We start from the raw sequence: 21694 nt of genomic DNA, 5'->3' as shown, positions 1-21694 counted from the left end.
GCGTATGTTTTACGCGGCAGACGCCCTTCCAGCTGCAAACCAATACTGGGAAATCATTCACACATATACATTTATATTTTGCAACAATTTTTTTGATGCATCAGCATTTTTCATTAGATTTATTTTGATGTATTTATTTTTAATTTGTTGTTTTTATCAAACAATGTGTCAAAAATGAACAATCCCAATTGTGGGTTAATTTCTTTCACTTAAATTTAAATGACACTTTTTACTCAATGGTTGCGTTTGTCCATATTTGACCCAACACAGGGTTAAAACAACCCTGTATATTTAATTTACACACCAAATTTAATAATACACCTATATTTATTATTATAATTTAGACTGGTTTTAGAATAAATGTTTAATTTATTTTTAATAAAGAGTAAGAAAAATAATGTAAAAGATTCAATTTGCCAAACACTGGATTTATATAATGGCAAAAATTTCATTGTTTGAAGAATAGGTTATACGAGGGAATTATTGTGTTTGTGTGAAACAGAATTAAATGTATATCTCACCTGTAAAATCCGGTCTCCCTCTCTGATGCGTCCATCCCTCGCAGCGATGCTGTTGAGCTCGACCTATCAACAGTACAACAAACACGCCATCAGTATGCAAATTGTCATAATTCATCTCAACACACCAGCAATAATTCCATGACTTATCACAAGAAGAATTCATTATTGTAATAGATTCATTTGCATATCTGTCCAAAACCGCAAACAAATCCATTCCTTTCAAAGAATGTAATAAAAAAATAGAAATCAATATAACATGCACACAAGAGAATGCAGCATGGAGTATATAAAAGATTTGACAATATGTTTTTCCCTATTTATCAGGCCCGGATTGGCTAATCGGGAGGACCGGGAGAATTCCCGGTGGGCCGGTCTGTTTTTTGGCCGCGAGGGCCGGTGTCCCTAGCTCCAGAATCTGTTGCTCTCAGCAATCACACTTTTTAAATTTATTTATTTACTTGACCACAGCCTTTTTATTCATTATTATACCGCAACTCTTCTCTTTTGATCTATTTTAATAATGATAAAACTCAGTTGTGTCATCATTCATGAAACAGTTGTTGTGGTCGAGCGGATAGCACGTTAGGTTAAGACGCCACGGACCCGGGTTCGATCCTCGTTAGAGTAATTTAGTGTTTTCATTTTTATTGATAAGACATATAATACTGTTAGGATTGTTTAACATTTGAAGTTCTAAAGCAGCTGTTTTCTCAACAAAAAAAAAAGACGTGATAGTGTCATTAGAAACTGATTTGGAAATATTTATTTATTTACTTATTTTAATATAGTCAGTCGTGAACTGAGGTGGGCCGGTCTGAGGCTTGAAACTCCAGAGCTGAAAAGGTGTCCCACTCCGGCCCTGCTATTTATATATACCTTTTGAACATGAGAGACACGTGTATAAGACTAATACAAATCTGACTAACATTATACGCATAAATGCATTGTTAATTGCTAATATTAGCATAATATACGCCCACCCCGCCCCCGTCCTCCACAGGCATGTATTAATAGAAGATTTCTGTAGGTTGTTTATGATATATTTTCAGGAGATGATACGAAAAGGAGCAGCAGTTGCCAGCGTTTGATGTCAGGTGCTCTACATTTACATATCTCTAGGCGAGAAATGGTGTAAGAACAGGCAATGTCTGTACAATGAGGTAAAAAATCCCCCTCTGTTGAAATGCAGTCCTTGTTTTGAGCCTTTGGTGAGTGAAGAAGGTGAGAGTGAAAAAAAGTGCCATTTTACACTCCACGGGAGACAGAAGGGGTGCCACTGCTTGCTAATTAAAATCAGCAATTAAAACACTGAAAAAGCACTGTCTGTGTGCGGAATCATTTTCCAAACTCGACTTGCTCTCTTCATGCTTGGATCAGTAGACTTTCGTCTGCCATTTGAACTTTGGAAAACAAGAACGTTTTCCACATTGAACGGTTTTTAATTCTAGTGAAGGAATATGGTCATGTGGAATAATTAGGATGGATCAAACCCGGCTTTTATCTTTTAATTACTTTTCAGAAAATTTTAAATTGGTGTTAAAAGGGGTTCGGTCTGATTAAATTGATTGCCTGCTTCAAATCTGATGTTCGCTGTCACATCTTGCAGGTGACTGTAACATGTGTTGATGAATTATACACGGGTCACCCAATTAGTATTCTGTGTTCTAAAAGTGCTCATTTTCAGTAGATCATTGTTTATTTAACTGAACTGCTGCAAGAAAAACCCTAAAATAGAGTTGGAAACTATTGTGAAAAGTCAACACATGGTCTGTGAAAGAAAACATGGTTACTATGTGAGTAATGAATAACGTTGCAATATAAGAAATTGCAGTTTAAAAACCAGGGATTTTATTCTAATGAAATGAAGCCTTTAGAAGCAAATATAAACAACAGTAAACAAAAATACAATAAATTGGGAAAATAATATGATGTTATATAAAATCATTTTTTTAAATAAAATAATCTAATATTATAAATCTAAAACAAAAATATTACATAAAATGTATATAAAATAAAAAATACAAGTATCTAAAATAAAAAAAATCTAAAATAAAAAATGTAAATATTAAATTAAAAAATGAAAAAAAATGAAATAAAATATAAAAAATTTAAATATAAAAATAAAATAATAAATAAAAAATAAAAATATAATAAAAATAAAACAAAATTTAAATTTAAATTACACAAAATTGAATATAAAATAAAAAATAAAAACATATAAATAAAAAAATTAATATATAAATTAAAAAATCAAATAAAAATATTTAAATATTATTATAATATTAAATAAAAAAGGAAATAAAAAATAAAATAAATTTTAAAAGTATTAAAATACAAAAAATAAAATAAATCAAACAAAGAAGCAAATAAATAAATAATAAAATTAAATAATAAAAGTTACCAACCTGACCAACAAAGATTGCTGTATCTTCCTCGTCATCAGTGCGGTAACACAGAGTCAAACCCAGCTTTTCCTGGCTGTTCATTCGACAGAGCTCAACCTCCTGTAACACACGTACACACCCAGATAGATAAAAAAAAGTCATTCGTACATTCATTCCATTTAAACCCATCATAACGAAGCACTTAACTGTTTTTTAAAGAGCACTTAACATCCGGTATGAATAAAAACATCAATATATAGAACAGCGGATCTCACAGTTACTCAATTGTCTGATTTCAGTTCATCAAAGCACAGTTTTGCCTAAAATAAATAATTAAAGCCGCTTTTGATATCTTCTAAACTCCAGCACTGAGAGCGGAGCACTAGAGTCATCTTAAATGTTTGAGCTTTACATTATTCTGACCAGTAACGGTTCAAAGAGCATCAAATGTGTCCAACAGAAAGATGTCCCCCCTGAAATATGATACAATCAAGCAGGCCGAGGGTTATATGTCACGACTGAAGCCTGGCGCAGGTGACAGGGCTTCATTTGAGAGACATTCATCTGTCAAAGGAGAACGGTTAGCCAGAGCTCGACACGCCACTATAACACTGGCCTCAGTTCAGTCGAGCAGAACGACTCATTTATCGGTCGACCAGCGTCATACGTCAACCACTCCACCCAACACATTAACCAGATTTACCACTTCCACTCTATGAGCTCTTCACTTTTCTTCCAGGGCCATTTCAAATGATTTCAAAACCGACCACTTGGGAGAAATGGGGAAGGCAACACTGACTTAAAGAGACAGTTCACCTAAAAGTAAAAATCTGTCATCATTTACTCATCCTCCACTTCTATTAAACCTTCTTGAGTTTCATTCTTCTATTGGAAAACAAAACAACATATTCTGAAGAAGGTTGGGGTGAAAAACAGCCATTGACTTTTATAGTATTTTTTGTACGTACTATGGGTGTCAATAGCTGCTTTTTTCCAAAATTCTTAAGTATATCTTGTTTGGTTGTCAACAAAAGAAAGAAATTAATAAATTTTAGAATGACTTGAACGTGAGTAAATGGAGAGGTGAGTGTAATTTTTGGGTAAACTAGATCTACTATCATGAGGGTTTTCTACAAGTGTTCTGGTTTCCCCCACAGTCCAAAGACATGCTCTATAGGTGAATTGGGTAAACAAAATCGCTGGAAGGGCATCCGCTACGTAAAACATGTCGAAATAGTTGCCGGTTCATTCCGCTGGGGTGACCCCAGATAAATAAGGGACTAAGCCAAAGGAAAATGAATGAATGAATGAATGAATATAGGATTCTTGACATTTGAATTTGTTTTTGAATCCTGAATACAACAGCTTGCACTTTATTACATTTCTAGTAAAAAGCAGAAAGAAAAATCCATCAAGACCCCATCAAGATTCATAATCTAGTCTTTTATAAATTGCCTGGCAAAATAATAACAAAAGTTTTCCAGAATTAAGATTTTTCGACTTTCTCGGATTTCAGTTTTTGCGGTGTGCATTGTGGATATAAATAGTCAAACTCTTTCTCGTATTTCAGCTGAATGTGGGTTACTGTCAGTCCGCACAATGGATGCAATTCATCACCAGCGGCTTTAATACGGCTTCATATTGATCTGCTGGAGAAGCTCAGTGATACTTCATATTTTCTGCAAGTCTATTGTTCAGGCCGCATGCTCATCAAAGAGGATCAACAGACCCGGCAAAATAATCCACACAATCTTTCTTAAACTAGTGATGGAACTGGAAAACGGGAGTGATCATTTTATAGATCGTGATATTAATCCAGGATGTGTGTTGTATACTGAGAGGTGAAGTGCTTCTGTGAAATTGTGCTTTCCTCTGAGACTGATATGAAGGATTTGCTGGTGATGGACAGATTGAAGTTATTATGCATGGAGAATTCTCATCCAGGCGTGAAGCAATGTAGAGTAAAGTCTGGCTCATCATAACATAGATGATAACTATAATGATATCCGTAAAGATGTAGAACAAGTTTCACAAACAGCTTGTGCCAGCGGCTTAAAAATATATAAAATGACTGTCAAGATACACTATGATATAAACCAGAAAAAAATGCATTTCAAAAAATTGCAAATGCATTTTTTCAGCATTTTATATGCAGATGTCGGAGTTTCTCCACTTTCAGAAGTAAATTTATGGTTTGTCATAGTCAGTTTGCTATTTTGCACCTGTGTTGGTAGTAGATTACACAAATGACTTATTAGTTTTCGACATTATCTGTGCTACTTTCTCCATAAATGTCATTTGTTTATTCTCAGAACACATTTGAATATATGTTCAATGAAATCCAAGAGGTTTCTGTCCCTAAGTAATTTCCGCTCTGAATGCCTAGAAAGGAAGTAGCCCATGTGATTCTTTATTTTATGAAGCAACAAGAATGCTTTTTTTGTGCACTAAATTATAAATAAATGAAAAAAAAATAAATAAAAATAAATAAATAAATATAGACTTTAGTAAAATAAAAACAATAAAACCAATAGTAACATGTACTACAGAACAGAACTTTTCTATTATCGTTCCCTCTTGGTTCCTTTAAAACAACAACAACAACAACAACAACAACAACAACAACAACAACAACAACTCTTTAGGATGCAATATTTTTAAGTGTGTTTACCTGGTCATTTGTTATCAGGTCACCTAACCATAATGTTACCAGCAGGTTTACATGGACCACAATGTAACTATTTTAGAAAGCTTTAAGACGTACTACAAAACTTCTCTTCCTATTATTGTTCTCTTGATGTGTCATTGTCAACACAGGCTCATTGAAAAGCCTACATTTTTTGTGAAACCGCAAAAAGAACTTAGACATTTTTGACTGCAGTTTCTCGCTTAAATTAACGCCAGGGGCAGCATGGAGCCAACAACATTTATTTCTTTTTACACTAAAGGCTTATTTATACTTCTGCGTCAAGCGCACGCATATGCTACAGCGCAGAGAGGAACATAAACACTTTACTGCCAACTAGCGTTTCAGAAGTGTTATTGCAGAGCAACAGAAACAGCGCCCACAAATATGAATGCACAGCTAGGCGCGTTGCATGCTCCCTGGGTCACGCCGATCACTTGAAGCAGAAGTATAAACCAGGCTTAATGATGTTTACAGAGACATATTATTAACAATTTTTTTTGTACATAACAACGTGATGTATCTGAAGTGTACAACAAAATGTGCAACAAGTAATACATTTTTGAATTTGCAAAAATGTAGACGGTGCCCTCTTGGGGCTTTGTCAACAAAAACGTGCAACAAAACGTACACAGAGAAACAAATTTTAAGTTTCCAAAAACATTGGCTGATATTTCCACTTAGCTTGGGCTGGTTATTGTTCTTGGTATTATTCTTATGTTGCATCATATGATCATTTACGTCATAAAGCCATTTCTGCACTTTACTGATGATAATATGACATAAGGCATGTTCATTAAAAGAATGATAAAACAGAATAGACTTTATATGGCACCCACAAAACTCAAAATATTCAGCTTATTGTAAAACAAACTATTAATAGTTCAACAGTTTTGTTGTCTGACATTTTAAGCATGAGGGATTCTGATTGGCTGAAAATCTGTATAATTCATCAGCTATATTTATATCAAGTGTTTACTGCCATAAAGTTCTCATTTTGGGTATGGACTGATCATAATTCAATAATAGATCATATGTAATGAATTAAACCTCCAAATGTCACTCTTTTGATGAAACATCTGGTGACAAGCTGTTTATCCACCTTCAAACAACCATGACAAATATTCATAATAATGATTCATTAACGCGCATGCGTTTGTTTACCCAAACGAGCAAGTGAGACCCAGTAGGACAGAACATTAATTACAAAAATAAAACTAATTACACCTCAGTGGAGTCTAATCTGCTCCCCTTGTTTATTAGTCAAAGGAATAAAGGCTTTTTTTGAGAGTTCTCCATCTGCATCAATTTCTTAACAGTAAAGCAAAATGGCTTTTTGAAGAAAGTATGAAGATTAAACTAATTAATTGTATCCTTTGACCATGAAATGAAAAAAAGATAAAATAATATAAGCATTCAAGTTATGTGTGGTGATGCAAATAATTTATTTCAGATAAAAAAATATAAAAAATAATGTAAAGCATGCAAGTAAAATAGATGTATTAAAAACGAATGAAAATAATTTCCATAAATTTATTTTAAAAATGGTCAAAATTAAAATACTTTTTAATTTGTATTTTATCAACATGCACTGACATGTTAGTGATGGATTTTATCACATCATTACTATCCCTTGTATTTATTTCATAACTCTGGCGGTTCATTCCGCTGTGGCAAGGCAACCCCTGATGAATAAAGGGACTAACTTGAAGGAAATTAATAAATGAATAAAGTAACTCACTAAAATTATTTAATACATACATTCTTTTAACTATCAAGTTTGCAGTAGGACTGAAATAAATTGATTTACATGTATTTTATTATGTTAACAAGATTACTGCAAATAATTAATAAGTACTTTTTTATAAATAAAGCATTTTTAATGAAAAGAATTAATTAAAATAATTGTATTAAATACATTAATATATTGTCATATCAATAAAATTAAATGTACAAAAAAACATAAAAAGTCAGAAGTCCCATAATGCAATAGAAAAACAAATTGAATCATAAGCTACAGACACTTTCTGTGAAAATATTCACACAAGCTGTTAGACATTTCTTTATAGTGTAAAATAACACTTAGAAATTTTGACAAATGTCACAGTTATGGTGGAAATACAATGAAAACTTTTTTCTGTTGCACTTTGAAAGAATGCAATAACAGTGATTTATAAGTGATTAATTCAATCAAGCTATCACAATCTACAAAAAAATCTGGTGCACTCCTAAACATAAAGGTTTGATCAACCTTTTCATTGCATTGGGTTCTTTAAAGTGGAAAAAGGTTCAGCAATAGGTTTGTGTTAGTTAGCGTTAGGTAATGTATTCATTAACAGGAAAACAACAATGAAAAATACATTTATTGCAGTATTTTTTTGTTAATGTTAGTCAATGAAACTCACAGTGCATTCACTATTTGAGATTTTAATAATGCATTAGTAAACTAAGATAAGTATTATAACTCTTTAGGAACTATTAATTTTAAGAGTGTGTTTACTAGGTGATTTGTTATCTGGTAACCTAATAATACAGTTACCAGCAGGTTTATATAGACCACAATTTAACTATTTTAGAACGCTTTAAGACCTGATTTTTAAGAAAGGAAAAATATTTTTACTCACCTCACACTCAAACTCAACTGCTCTGTCCACATCTGCCTGAGTGCTGGCTACATATTCTGGACAATCGAAATATTCATGCTCCATAGTCTGAATGGAATGACAGCTGCAGAAAAAAACACAAAAAAAAAGAAAGTCATTTTATGTCCGTAATTTTATTGGCAGATTCAGATTTACAGATTCTCCAAAATTAATCTTAAACTCACAGTAGATAACAGAACATGTTTGACTGAGGACACCCGCAATCGCAAATAATACCAATCAACAGAACATATTCACACATCAATGGCTGATATTTCACTCCTTCATTTAAACTAAAACACTGGTTACATTTTTTATGATACATTGCGGCTGGAAGGGCATCCGCTGCATAAAAACATGCTGGATAAGTTGGTGGCAACCCCGCAGTGGCAACCCCGGATTAATAAAGGGACTAAGCCGAAAAGAAAATGAATGAATGAATTAATGAAAGAATGATACACCTTTATGATATTTCCTTTTTTTTACACATTAAATATGGTAAATGCAAAATCAAATATGTGTGCTTAGGATGCAAGAATCAATGTTATGTGTTTTTACACAGCATTGTTTCAGCACATTATAGAGCTATGACAGAAGAAAGACAACTTGCAAATTCTCAGTTTCTATGGATTTATAGTTGTTATGATGACCAGCGATCGAGCGGCTACAGATTGCTGGTAGACACGCAGAATGCAACAGACTACAAATCCGCCATTATATTGACTACAAGTTCTAGGCATGCACCGCTCACACGCACATGTTCAGAGTTTGGGTGATTATATATACATACACACACAGACACAGCTGAAGCTCATCATTCAATCATTAAAAAAACTATAAATACAGCGTGCCCACACACATCAGTGCTGAGTCTTGTAATTAGTTTTGTGAACATTACCACGTGTTTTACTTGCCTTGCTTTGCCGTGTTTTTAACCCTCGTCTTATTTGTTTGTTTATGTTGTCTGCTGCCTGCCTGTAGTGACCTATCGCCTGTGTATTTGACTACGACTCTAGATTTGCCTGCATACTTCTGTTTGCTCTTAATTGTGACCATTGCTTGCCTGACCATTCACATTCTCTTGAGTAAAATGTAAACTAGCATAAACTCCTTCTTCCACATCCAAAATAAAGACAAAATGCCTGTCACACAAACTGCTTCATGGAATTTTTTTCTCTCAACCATGTTCCTGGAGGACCATCAGCACTGCATGTTTGGATGTCTTCTTTCTCTGTCACACCCATTACATGTATTTCAGTGTCTGCTAATGAGTTGATGATCTGAATCAGCTGTGTTTGGTTAAAGAGACATGGGAAATGAGCAGAGCTGGCGGTTCTCTAGGACCGTGCATGCATTAGAAGATGTCTCAGTATGAGGAAACCATTAATTCCTCTCTTGATTTTATTTTTGCTAGGCCACATTTACACATTTATTACTATTAAAATATTCTTAAATAAGATTTAATTAAGCACATTTCAGCACTTTTTATCTGTACTTTATCATCGCAAACAGATTAGCAAAGAAAACACACATGCACACACAGATACACAAGTATGTAAATAATCAGAGGTGGCCGATCATCTGCTGAAGGGCCGTAAAAGAGTATAAAGCAGCAGAGAAAGCTCTGCGCCAGCATGTTTGATATTTTAGCGCTCCATTAGGTTTTAATCAGCCTGTGTTCTGCTCATTACTGGAAATGGATAAGGGAAGACACTACAATAATTACACATAGACCCTGGCGTGACTTTTATGACGGCGGTGGGCCTGTTTCTACAGGATCAGGGCTTTACGACTGTAGCCTGCTGAAGAAGATATTTATGATAATAACACACACACACACTGATGATGGCACATGTGTTAGTATGCAAACTGTGACGGTTAAGACATTTACAAGGTAGCTTTTCTCTAAAACATTGTATAAAATTTCACTGTTTATAACATTTTGGAAACATAAAATATCTTTAAAGGTTATATCATATGTGTCCTATTTACAGTGTAACTATACATTTAAATACTAAGTAATAATAACTAACTACTTAGTTAAGTATGGATAATTTATTGTCATTGTAGTAAATACATGGAGCATGTAACAAGGACACTGTAAAAGGAAATGTCATCAAACAAATATATAAAAGAAAGTTGAGCAAATATAAAAATTAAAAAAATATCAAATACATAATCAAATACATAAATGTATATTAAATAAGACAAATTAGATTAGACAAATAAAATTATAATAAATTAGACAAATATATGACATAGCATAATAAATTATTAATAATGTAACAATGACAAATATAAACCAAAACTAAACCTAAACTACACATTTAAACTATATATAAAAAAATTATATATAAACATTACACAAATTTCTATTATAAATTTATCATGTAAATATATTATTCATAATATAATACATTAAAATTATATATTATAAAATATCATGTATTTTATATATTTTATTGACTTATTTAAATTGCTGAATACTAAATAAAAAGTAAAACTATTAAATAAACGATTATAAAATTATTAAGTTAAAGTTCTGTAAATTGGATGTCAACACTGTAGTATTATACTAAATAAATTATATATATATATATATATATATATATATATATATATATATATATATATGTTTATAATGTTTATTTTTATGTGCTAAGCATTACAATATTCAAACTACTAAAATATAAACGTATCTAAATAAATATATTAGTAATGCAAAATATTGCACAATAAACTTTACAGTGAATGGATCAGGTCTAAATGTAATAATCAGCTGTAAATGTAATGTAAAGTCCAGAAGGACTGAGGAGTGGAGGCAGGCTGTTGATTTACCTGTCGGACAGCAGGAATGGACAGATGTCTGGCACCGGTGGAGTCGAGGGTCTCATTTTAGCCAGAGCCATGATGTGCTCAAAGGTGATGTCAGTCTGAGTGCAAACGTCCACCACACAAACCTCCTGCAGGCTCTGGGTTACAGACGATGGGCCACGTCTTAAAACCTGCACCACGATCGGCTCCTTCCGCAGGGCCTCCACCGTCCCATCATGACCAGACTTCGAGAACTCACGACCATTCACCTGCAGAAAGACATCAATCAATCAATCAATCAATCAATCAATCAATCAATCAATCAATCAATCAATCAATCAATCAATCAATCAATCAATCAAATAAAGTAGTACTATAAGTCGAAGAATTACAAGCAATAAAATAATTTTTTTTAAATATATTTGAAGTGAAATATAATCAATGTATAATATTAAATTATTAAATTACTTATTTACTTCTTTAAATAGCCTATAAAAACAAAAATGTTTTTATTGTTTAAAGAGAAGCCTGAGAATCTTAATGAAAGCATACCAGACCTGATATATAGATAATATTAAACAAAATAATAAATAATTATAATTTTTTTTAAAAAATGTATTAATAAAAAAGTCAAAATAAAAAATATTTTAAATTGAATAGCCTTAAAATATGTACGCTATGAAATGAAATAAAATGAATAAATAAATAAATGAATTAATTTCAACTAAAAATATAAATCAAAATATATTTTAAAACAATGATTTATTTCAAAACAATAAAACACTCATTAAAAACTAACAAAAACGTATCATAATTATTTCTATTAATGTTCCAGCATGCCCATGCTCATAGCTCTGATCTACAGTACGTGTTTCCTAATTGTGTGTGTGTGTGTGTGTGTGTGTGTGTGTGTGTGTGTGAGTAATGATAGTGACATCTGACACACTGCACCTGAAAGCTGTCAAAGACTCATCAGAATCCACTCACCCGCATCCACCAGTTCACTGACACACCAATTAAATGAGCTTGTTATATATCCCAGAGTCCTCAGGCTTTCAAGCAGTTATTTAGGACAGACTCAGACCCGAGGGAACACACAAAACCCTTTACCTTCATATAGAAATGACAGGTCAGTTGCCCGCAGTACATGGTGCTGCTCAAAATATTTTCTGATTAGACTTCAAAGTGTGTAAACTTTTTTGGACTGCTTCAAAAACACTGAAAACCAACAAAAATCAATAGAAAGTAAGAAAAGAGTCAAAGTGTATCAGAAAGAGATATACGTGATATACCAGTAAATTTATCAAAGACAGGAATGTCATACTATTATTTTGCTCAGTCAGTCAGTCAGTCAGAATTAAACTATATATATATATATATATATATATATATATATATATATATATATATATATATATATATATATATATATATATATATAACTTAAGGCTTAACATTAACTTTTTTGATCACCAGCCACTGTGGCTAGTAGTTTTCCAAAATTACTAGCCACTCGCCATTTTCACTAGCCACAATTTTATTGTTGGGAAAATATATTTTATACACATAAATATGACTTTGACATGCTAAAATTACTTGATTTAGAGTTTGCGTTATCTCTACATGCCTCCTTATTCATTTCACTTTTTGTGTATCATGTATGAGCTCGCTCAATAATCATGAGCAGATGGGTCAGGGTTTCATATATTACAATTAGTTTTTATAATTTTCAGAGCCCAAAATGAAGGGTTTATCCAATTTATCTCTGACCACACCATAAATAAACAGTTAATTATTTCTTAGCCACAAATTTTAAATGCGTGAAAACATGCAAAATATAGCTGAATACTAAACTTTTTATTTAACAAAACATATGCACAGTCATATGTCCTGGCTAAAGGTCCCAGATCACCAGTTAACTACACATAAATGGGGAGTTATTCTCCCATTAAAGCAATGTTATTGTAAAAAATATATATATAATTAAACCATATTAATGCAAAAGAAAGCAGGTAAAAACATACTGTGTGATAATGAAAGGAGGATCATCGCAAAATTAATAATGACCCATAAATTATATTTTCAAAGTATGGTTAAATCGAAAAGCAACTGGTGCAATAAGTCAACTCTGGAACTCTTGAAAGCAGCAAGACTGTAAGTGCATGTTCCTCCCTTTTTGTTCAGTCTATTTGAAAGAGAATCGATCGTATCAGTTGTGTTTCTAGACACAGTTGCTTCACAAAAGGAAACGGGAGCGCGCGCGCCTTATAAACAGTCGTGTGCATCACCTCAGCTGTTAGCGCGAGTGATTATCCTCTCATTCGGTATTCAACTGCTTTGCTCGCGCAAAGTTGCGAATGCAATTATTTTTGTCAGTCGTGTTGCTTCTCGATCGCCTTTTAAGAATTATTATCTGGGAAAATGATTTTCAATATATATAAATATATAAAATAACTGCAAGAGAACACTCCCTGTCAATTTACCAAACTACAAATCCCATTATGTCCTGCAGTCACACACCAGTTTCAGCTCACCCCCGATTACATACATAGCTGCAGTTCAACACCACTGAATACATGGACTGTAGAGACCATTCACACACACATCCATTGCTGAATCTTGTTAATCTAATGTGCGTTTTTAAAAGCTTTTATTGTCTTGCCTAGATGTGTTCTAACCCTTTGTTTTGTTTATATGTTTATGAAGAACTTTCCTTCTGTTACATCGACTAATATTTGTATTATCGTTAGTAGGTATCATCTGCTTCTCTATTGATCCTTGCCTGCCTCACTACTCTTAATAAAAGCTGCATTTGGATCCGATCGATGTTGTCATCCTTCATCATTAAAACAATGCAATGCAATAAATATATATATATAGTTAAAGAATCTCAAAGTGACACTATTCAAAACATAACTGAACATAAAGGAGAACTTCTTGTGGACTCTGTCATCAATTCTTTAACAAACGAGGTCACACCATCACATCTGTTTTCCTTCAGCTGTGTGGATCCTGCAAAACCAGCCTAATTATACACAACTTCCAGAAGCTTCCTTATTTTCATTTCACAGTGCCTCTAAAAGGAAACAACAAGGACTGGCCTTTAGACCTTCTCCATCTACTGTATTCTCTTTGTTTCAGGTTAGCACCTAGCATTTATTGCCTCAGGCTGTCAAGTAAACCTCCAGAATGGCCTCAACATCCAACACAACATGACAAGGACCTTTGCTCTCAGACATTCATCAAGTCCTTACAATAGAATAAAGAGCAGGAGATCATCCAGATGGACCAATTAATCCAGAAGTAACTGGGGAAAAGACTAAATATGCACAGAGATGCTCCACCTGCTGGGTCTCACACTCGCTTATCTGTGCTCACACACTTAACTCACACTTCTGTCTGCATGAAGAGAGTTATGTGTGTTTAAAAACAAGACAATATGTTTGGGGAATAATAATAAAAAGACAAGCATATTCCTACACCCACTAAAACATGACATTGTGATGGATGAAGGAAAGGCAAGTTTATTTATATAGCACGTTTGATACACGATGGTTATTCAAACTGGTTTACATAAACAAGAAAAAAAGAGACAAGAAAATAAAAACAACAAAGACTTAAAAATGATTAAAAACAGATAAAAACAGATTAAAATGTGTTAAAACAGATTTTCAAGGAATGAAAATGAAAAGAAAAGACATAATAGTGTCATCTGTTGGACTTAGCACAGTTGGGGGCGAAGTAGCAGAAGGTGGATTCACCCTGTTTTGAACTCTTGGAATTTCTAATTCACTTGGTCCTAATGATCTGAGTGACCTGTTAGGTTTGTATTAAGCGAGTATATCTGTAATGTATTGAGGTCTTCGGCCATTTAGTGATTTATAGACAAATAATAATACATTATAATCTATTCTGAATGTAACCGGGAGCCAGTTCAAAGACCTGAGGAAAGCTGTGCTATGTCAGCTGTGTTCTGGTTGAACTGTCTATTTGGGAAGGCCGGTGAGGATTCTATTACAGTAATCCACTCTGCTGGTGATAAAAGCATGAATAAGTTTCTCTAAGTCCTCACTGGAAACAAAGCATCTAATTCTTGCAATGTTTTTGAGATGATAGATTTAGTTACCAATTTGACATGACTACTGAAATTCAGAAGGCAGATTTAGCAAAGTGCATAAATCAAACAAAAATAAAAATGATCTAATTATATATAATTAAGATTATATAAAGGCTTGTTCCTCATCTATATTCATTACTTTTCTTTCCAGCTTAGTCCCTTTATTAATCTGGGGTCGCCACCGCGGAATAAATTAGCAACTTATCCTGCATATGTTTTACGCAGTGGATGGCCTTCCAGCTGCAACTCATCATTGGGAAACATCCATACACACTCACATTCACACTCAAACACTACGGATAATTTTAGCTCACCCAATTCACCTATCCCACATGTCTTCAGACTTGTTGAGGAAACCGGAGCACCCGGAGGAAACCAACGTGAACACCGGGAGAACATGCAAACACAGAAACGCCAACTGACCCAACCGAGACTCGAACCAACGACCTTCTTGCTGTGAGGCGATTGTGCTACACACTGCGCCACCGTGACACCTCATCTATATTCATTATTGATTTTTTTGTATACAAAAACAACTAAAAATTATAATAATATTTGTTTATTTTTTGCTTTTCATTATTTTAACAATGACTAAACTAAATAATTTAGGAAAATTGAAAATAGATAAAAATAAAACTAATTTAAATATGAATGAAAACCGCAAGTTAATAAATAAATAACATTGAATTGTGTTTTTTTATTATTAAATAAACATTATTTTTCTTACAGTGTTGTAGGAAATACAATAATAGCAATAGATGCTAAAGCGCATAGCAAAAAAAAAAAAACATAATTAATTAAATTATTAATAACAGAATAAATCACATATTACTACAGTACTAATACAGTACAGTAGTATTAATACTAAAATCACATTACTGAATCATAATGCAATGCAATGCTTTAAATAAATTGAATTCAATAGCACTAACAAAACAAAACAAAAAAGAAAATATATGAAATATGAAGAAATTATATTACATTTCTAAAGATTGAGTTTAATAGCTAGAATGTTTTTTTTTATTTATGTAATAATTATACATATAATTAATATAAATAAATAATATTTAATAGAAATATTAATAAAAACATGTTAAAATCTTTTAACAATGCATACTAAAAGAATTAAAATTTACTAACTTGAGTCACAATGTACACCTTTAAAACCAGGTAAATATGTGCATTTCAGCAGTTAATAACCCTGATATGTATGATTCTCAAAGTTGCCTATACTACTCACAGTAATTAACGTCTTAGAAAAGTGTTTAAAAATTACGCAAAGTCAATGAAATGCCACCACTGGAAAAAACAGCCCATCGATTTCTATAGATTTAAATCTTGTCTAAAAGATCAGCGGGCTGCAGAAACTCTGAAGTTCACGTTGATCCGCAGCGATATGAATTTAAAGGTCATTAACGTCAATGAAACGTGGCGGCCGCGCACCGACAAACCCACCTCCACATTTCACCTCAATACACGACTAAGAAAAGGTCAGATGCCACCTGGGTTTGATAACAAGGTCTGTAGCACCGTCACCTCACACACGTCATATTGATTTCAGACTTATAATAGCAGCGCTGCCTCAAGAGTACTGCGTGTGCATCTGAATGCTGAAGTGGAGAACACAATCACACTTATGGCCATGGTGGAGGGTACAAGTGTGTGTATGTGTGTGTGTTGTCATATTTGGGTCATTTCTCTTCGGGTGACACATATCTATAGGCTTGCTTATTTTCTTCAAGCTGAATGATTTGGTGCAGGTGAGATAAGCAAGAAGATGTGATAAGACTGCATGTGTGTGTATGTGTGTGTATGTGTGTGTGTGTGTGTGTGTGTGTGTGTGTGTGTGTGTGTGTGTGTGTGTTTGTGTGTGTGTGTGTGTGTGTGTGTGTTTAAACACATGTGGCATAGGAGATAAGAATTGGATGAGAACCTCTTGGCCAATGCGACCAAATGATGGAAAAAGCTACAGCTAGAGGCAAACACACATAAACTGCATTACGTCAACATATAAAGTGGCACAGAATGTTTGAAAAACTGACTTTGGGTAGCAAAGAAGCTTAATAATGATGAAAATGCAAAAACACATATGACATTTATTTTTTTTTGCCAATTTAGAGAAAAATATATATACAATTTGACACAATTTCTAGTTTACAATCTTTCATTCGATTGAATATTCGCAATCTTGTTAATCAACTTGTTCCTGAATTTTGAGAGAAAATCCTTTATAGGCTTTCTCGCAATTTTACATTTATATCATGCAATCCTGTTTTATGTTTTCCACCAGTGACAAACTGTGACGAACACCAATACGCAACATTACAACATTGAAAATCTTAAAAGAAGAGATACAGTAGGTGAGAGTTCAAAGTGGCCATTACCGCCGGAGCTTATACCGCCGCCGTTTGAAATTGCTGCCGCTCTGTTTTTAGTGATTGACCGCAGTTTATGTATATAAACCGTCAATTTCAAGTAATTGTGAGATGCACTATAAAAAGCTTCATGATTTCATATAAAAAAGTGAGTAAACCTGTTGCTTTTAAAGCAATTAGCTAAGTTTACTTTAAAAAGTGAATGAAAACGTTGTTTTTAAAGTATAATAAAATTAGTTTACTTAATAAAGTGAATGAACCCGTTGTTTTTAAAGTGATTACCTGACTTTACTTTAAAACAAGGGAGTAAACCTGTTGCGTTAAGTAAAATAAACAAACTATATGCATCATTATAAAAATATGATTAAGTCAACAGGCTGCATGGTGGCTTAGTGGTTAGCACTGTCGTCTCAGCAAGAAGGTCACTGGTTCGAGTCCAGACTGGGACAAGTGGAAGTTTGCATGTTCTCCCCGTGTTGGCGTGGGTTTCCTCCGGGTGATCCGGTTTCCCTCACAGCCCAAAGACATATGCTATAAGTAAATGGGTAAACAAAATAAGCCTTAGTGTACATGTTTTTGTGTGAATGTGAGAGTGTAGGGGTGTTTCCCCGTATTGGGTTGCGGCTGGAAACGCATCTGTAATGTAAAACACATGCTGGAATAGTTGATGGTTCATTCCACTGTGGTGACCCCTGATAAATAGGGAACTAATCCGAAGGAAAATAAATAAATGAAAGTAAAGTCAACTTAACAGTTCCAAGTTTTACAACAGGTTTACTTCTTTTAAGTAAAGTCATATTTAAGGCTTACTCACTTAACTGATCACTAATCACCTTTTCAGTGTGCACCATTGTCTTTATTTATTTATTTATTAATTTATAATAAATAAGCATATACACATCCACCAGAATTGACCAATGTATGTGCTTCTTCTCCTCAAAATGAGCTTTAAAAGCATCTTTGTCACTTGTACCTTATGGACAAACTTGGTGCAAAAAATAAATAAAATAAAATAAATTAATTAATAAATAAAAATCAAAGCATGTTAGCACTGTGCATGGATTGAAAGCACAGTCATAAAAGTATACACACACGATGCTGCTGATGGGGAAATATGCATCACATGCACAGTATGCATAATAGTCATACACTCTTGCTTGTTCAAACTAATTATTTAAAATGAGTTTTTTTTAGCGGTATAACTTTATTGGTTTGTTCAATCAACTTAAATTGTAAAAACAATTAAGTTAACTTAATCGATTTGTGTAGGGACAACATAAAAGGAATTATGTGGGACAAGGCGTTTTTTTTTTTTTTTTTTCAGTCCAACAGTCCATTATATGCCATTTATAACAAAGTCACGCTTTCAGTTTCTTAGCACTGTGGATCCAAAAGGAATAAAGGCATGTGAGCATATGATAGTGAAATCCCACCTGGGAAGTGTCAAGCAATCATAACAGATTCTTCAGGGTATCATGTGTGAGCGAAAACACAATATCCGACACACGCTCTCCATTCATGACCACAAAAAAGCATCTTATCTCAGCACTGAGCACATGGTGAAAGACCCGGTCCTCCATCTATTCACTGCCGGAGCTCAATGATGACGCCACATGGAAGTCTAATCCACAAAGAAGGACTCTCTTATTATTACAACACATAATTCCTATCAAAAATCTGCATTTAGCTTTTAGAGGTTTTCTTTCTCCACACAGCTGCAGGAGCCTATAAAACGCCTTTCGACAGCCATCATCTCGCTGGAAGAGAAACCACATTGACTCCGTCTCACAGTCTGTTATTATTCTAATTCATTTTCTTCATTAGATTTACTCGGAGACTGATAACTAACTCGTTAACTATTCAGATATTCAGAAAGAGACTATTAACTATTTGCATATGCTATTTTCCATGTCGTCTCGGCACTGATTAATCAGCGTGGCAAGAAATTAATGAGAGGCAATTAGTCCCCTAAAGAAATGCATGAGCGAGTGAGAGAGGGATAAAAAGTGAGGAAAGTGAAATCTGGTGTAAATGACTGTTGCTGTGTTGTGGCAAAAATGGAGTTTTGTCTCATTAGAAGTATAATTCAGGCATACAGACTGAAAACAAACAATTAAATTGAGCAGATCAGTCACAATAATAATTTTGGGTAATTAATTAAAATCAGACTCAATGCTGTATTCTCGCATTATCCATCATTATGAACTTGGTGTGAAAACTGAACAAGTGCAATCAGAGTGCATTCACGGTAAATATAATTTAAGAACTAAAATGTGATTTTGGACAAGCCAAATATTTTTTAATACTGCAATAATACTTGAATATACTAGAATAAAACAAAATGCTAAAAATTCTCCAATAACAGCAAAGTGTCAGTGTTATTTGTCTATTTTTAATCATTTAAAAAAATATTTTGCTTTTTAATTTTATTTTTAATTCAACTAAGTACTTCAATTTAAACTTTATTACTAAAGATTTACATATTTTCCCACTTCAGGCATAATTCTACCCCTTAGACCTTCCCCTTACCCCTAACCATTATTTTGTGCACTCACATGAAGGGGTACGGGTGTCCCAATTCTCTTTAGCTTAAAGGCGTAAAGCTGGATCAGTAAAATTTCTCAGAATACACCATCTACAACAGCAGCATGGCTGCACATGGAAGTCAGGAGATGCACAAGTATTTATGTCATTATTACAAATTTTTACAACAAACAAGCATATGTTTTAATACATTCATAACGCCGTTCATGTTTTACCATCATGCTTAAAAAAAAAAAACACACACTACATTTAATTATCTATAATTCCTAATAATAACTCCTGTATAGCAGTCCCACAACATCTGACACTCGATGACACTTGAATACCCTGTCAGGAATGTCTGGTGGCTGGGAATAACATTTTTACAGTGTCTGGTATAATGTTACTGTTGTTTTCGTGTTTACATAGATGAATCTGGCCACGTTGTAAATGCATAGTACAGTTATGATCTTATTGCCACAATAAATATCGTCATGATAACATGATATCGTTGCCTTCAGTAATTTCCCGAAAATAAATACCAAAAATTAACACAACTGAATTAACTATAGCAGTCGCCATAGTCAATCTCATATGTAGTAGGAAATCACGATGACATATGATGACGTGTGCAGGTGTTGTAGTGCTGCCCTATTCTTAGGGGTAACTTTTGAAGCCCATCCCCTTCACACTGGTTTCAAGGGCCAAGGGGAAGGAGGAAGGGGAAGAGGTACAAAAATAAAATTAAGATTTTTAAAAACAATTATAGATAATAAAATATTACAATTACAATAATAAATTATATGATTTTTAATAGCTTTATAACTGAAAGAAGCATTGATACGAACAGCAAAATCAGTTTGAAAATATCTATTTTTTCAATTTTGTTTGGTGACACCAAAACTAAAAGCTATAACAAACATAACCTTTAATTACACCAAACGTAATCATACACTATAAATAGAATGTAACACCTAAGAAGGTGTGAATACCTTCAGTCACAAGCTTCCTAACATTGTAACACACATATCATATATAGGCAACTTTCCCACATCCATATCTGTGATTACACAATATCACAACCACATCCGCTGCCACTGCTTACACGTGTGCCTTTGCTTTAAATTAAAAACCCTCCTCTCAAAGACGTTATTCCTCTGACTTATTCTGCGGGAATCAGACGGTCTCCCAAAACACAATACAATGTTGACAGAGTTCACCCCGCAGGCAAATGTCTACCTTTCACAACATAATTAAATTCTCCATTAGCACCAACCTCGCTGTGATCCTCCGAGCGGAAGAAATGCCTCTCATTCTTCTCTATTTTCAGCTCCAAAAAATAAATAATGCATTTGAAATAACGGCCACATATATCACAGGGAGCTGTTGTATTTCTAACTAATGAGTCCTTCAGCAGGACCCAGTCGTGGATGACATGGGTTATGACAAACAGCATCAACAAAACGTTTATTTAGCCTCAGTGCCTCAATACAATAACCTGATGCAAGCATTCGCCATATTCACGGTCATACGGCAAGCTGTCATCCAGGACACCATGTGCACTGAATCTGTATTTTGCCAATTGTTTTTCTATCACTTGTTCATACGTGTGTGAAGAAATGATATATTTTC

General features: G+C 33.6%; 1 protein-coding gene and 1 long non-coding RNA gene across 3 annotated transcripts in view; both read right to left on the bottom strand.

Annotated features, from left to right (window-relative positions):
* The window catches only part of LOC147844665 (uncharacterized), an 892045-nt gene that overhangs the window by 248479 nt on the left and 621872 nt on the right, over positions 1-21694 (bottom strand). The window lies entirely within an intron of this gene.
* pdzrn4 (PDZ domain containing ring finger 4) overlaps positions 1-21694 on the bottom strand; it is a 104966-nt gene that overhangs the window by 6236 nt on the left and 77036 nt on the right. For both annotated transcript variants that reach the window (XM_087247610.1, NM_001082923.2), the window contains 4 exons: positions 11072-11316; positions 8216-8318; positions 2927-3025; positions 522-584 (listed from right to left, as the gene is read on the bottom strand). In XM_087247610.1, coding sequence (XP_087103736.1) covers positions 522-584; positions 2927-3025; positions 8216-8318; positions 11072-11142 — 336 coding nt within the window. In that variant the 5' untranslated portion in view covers positions 11143-11316. The remainder of the gene's footprint in view (positions 1-521; positions 585-2926; positions 3026-8215; positions 8319-11071; positions 11317-21694) is intronic.

This window comes from Danio rerio, chromosome 4 (assembly GCF_052040795.2).
Source record: "Danio rerio strain M-AB ecotype USA chromosome 4, GRCz13ab, whole genome shotgun sequence".
Lineage (NCBI taxonomy): Eukaryota > Metazoa > Chordata > Actinopteri > Cypriniformes > Danionidae > Danio > Danio rerio.
This window is presented reverse-complemented; position numbering and strand designations above follow the sequence as displayed.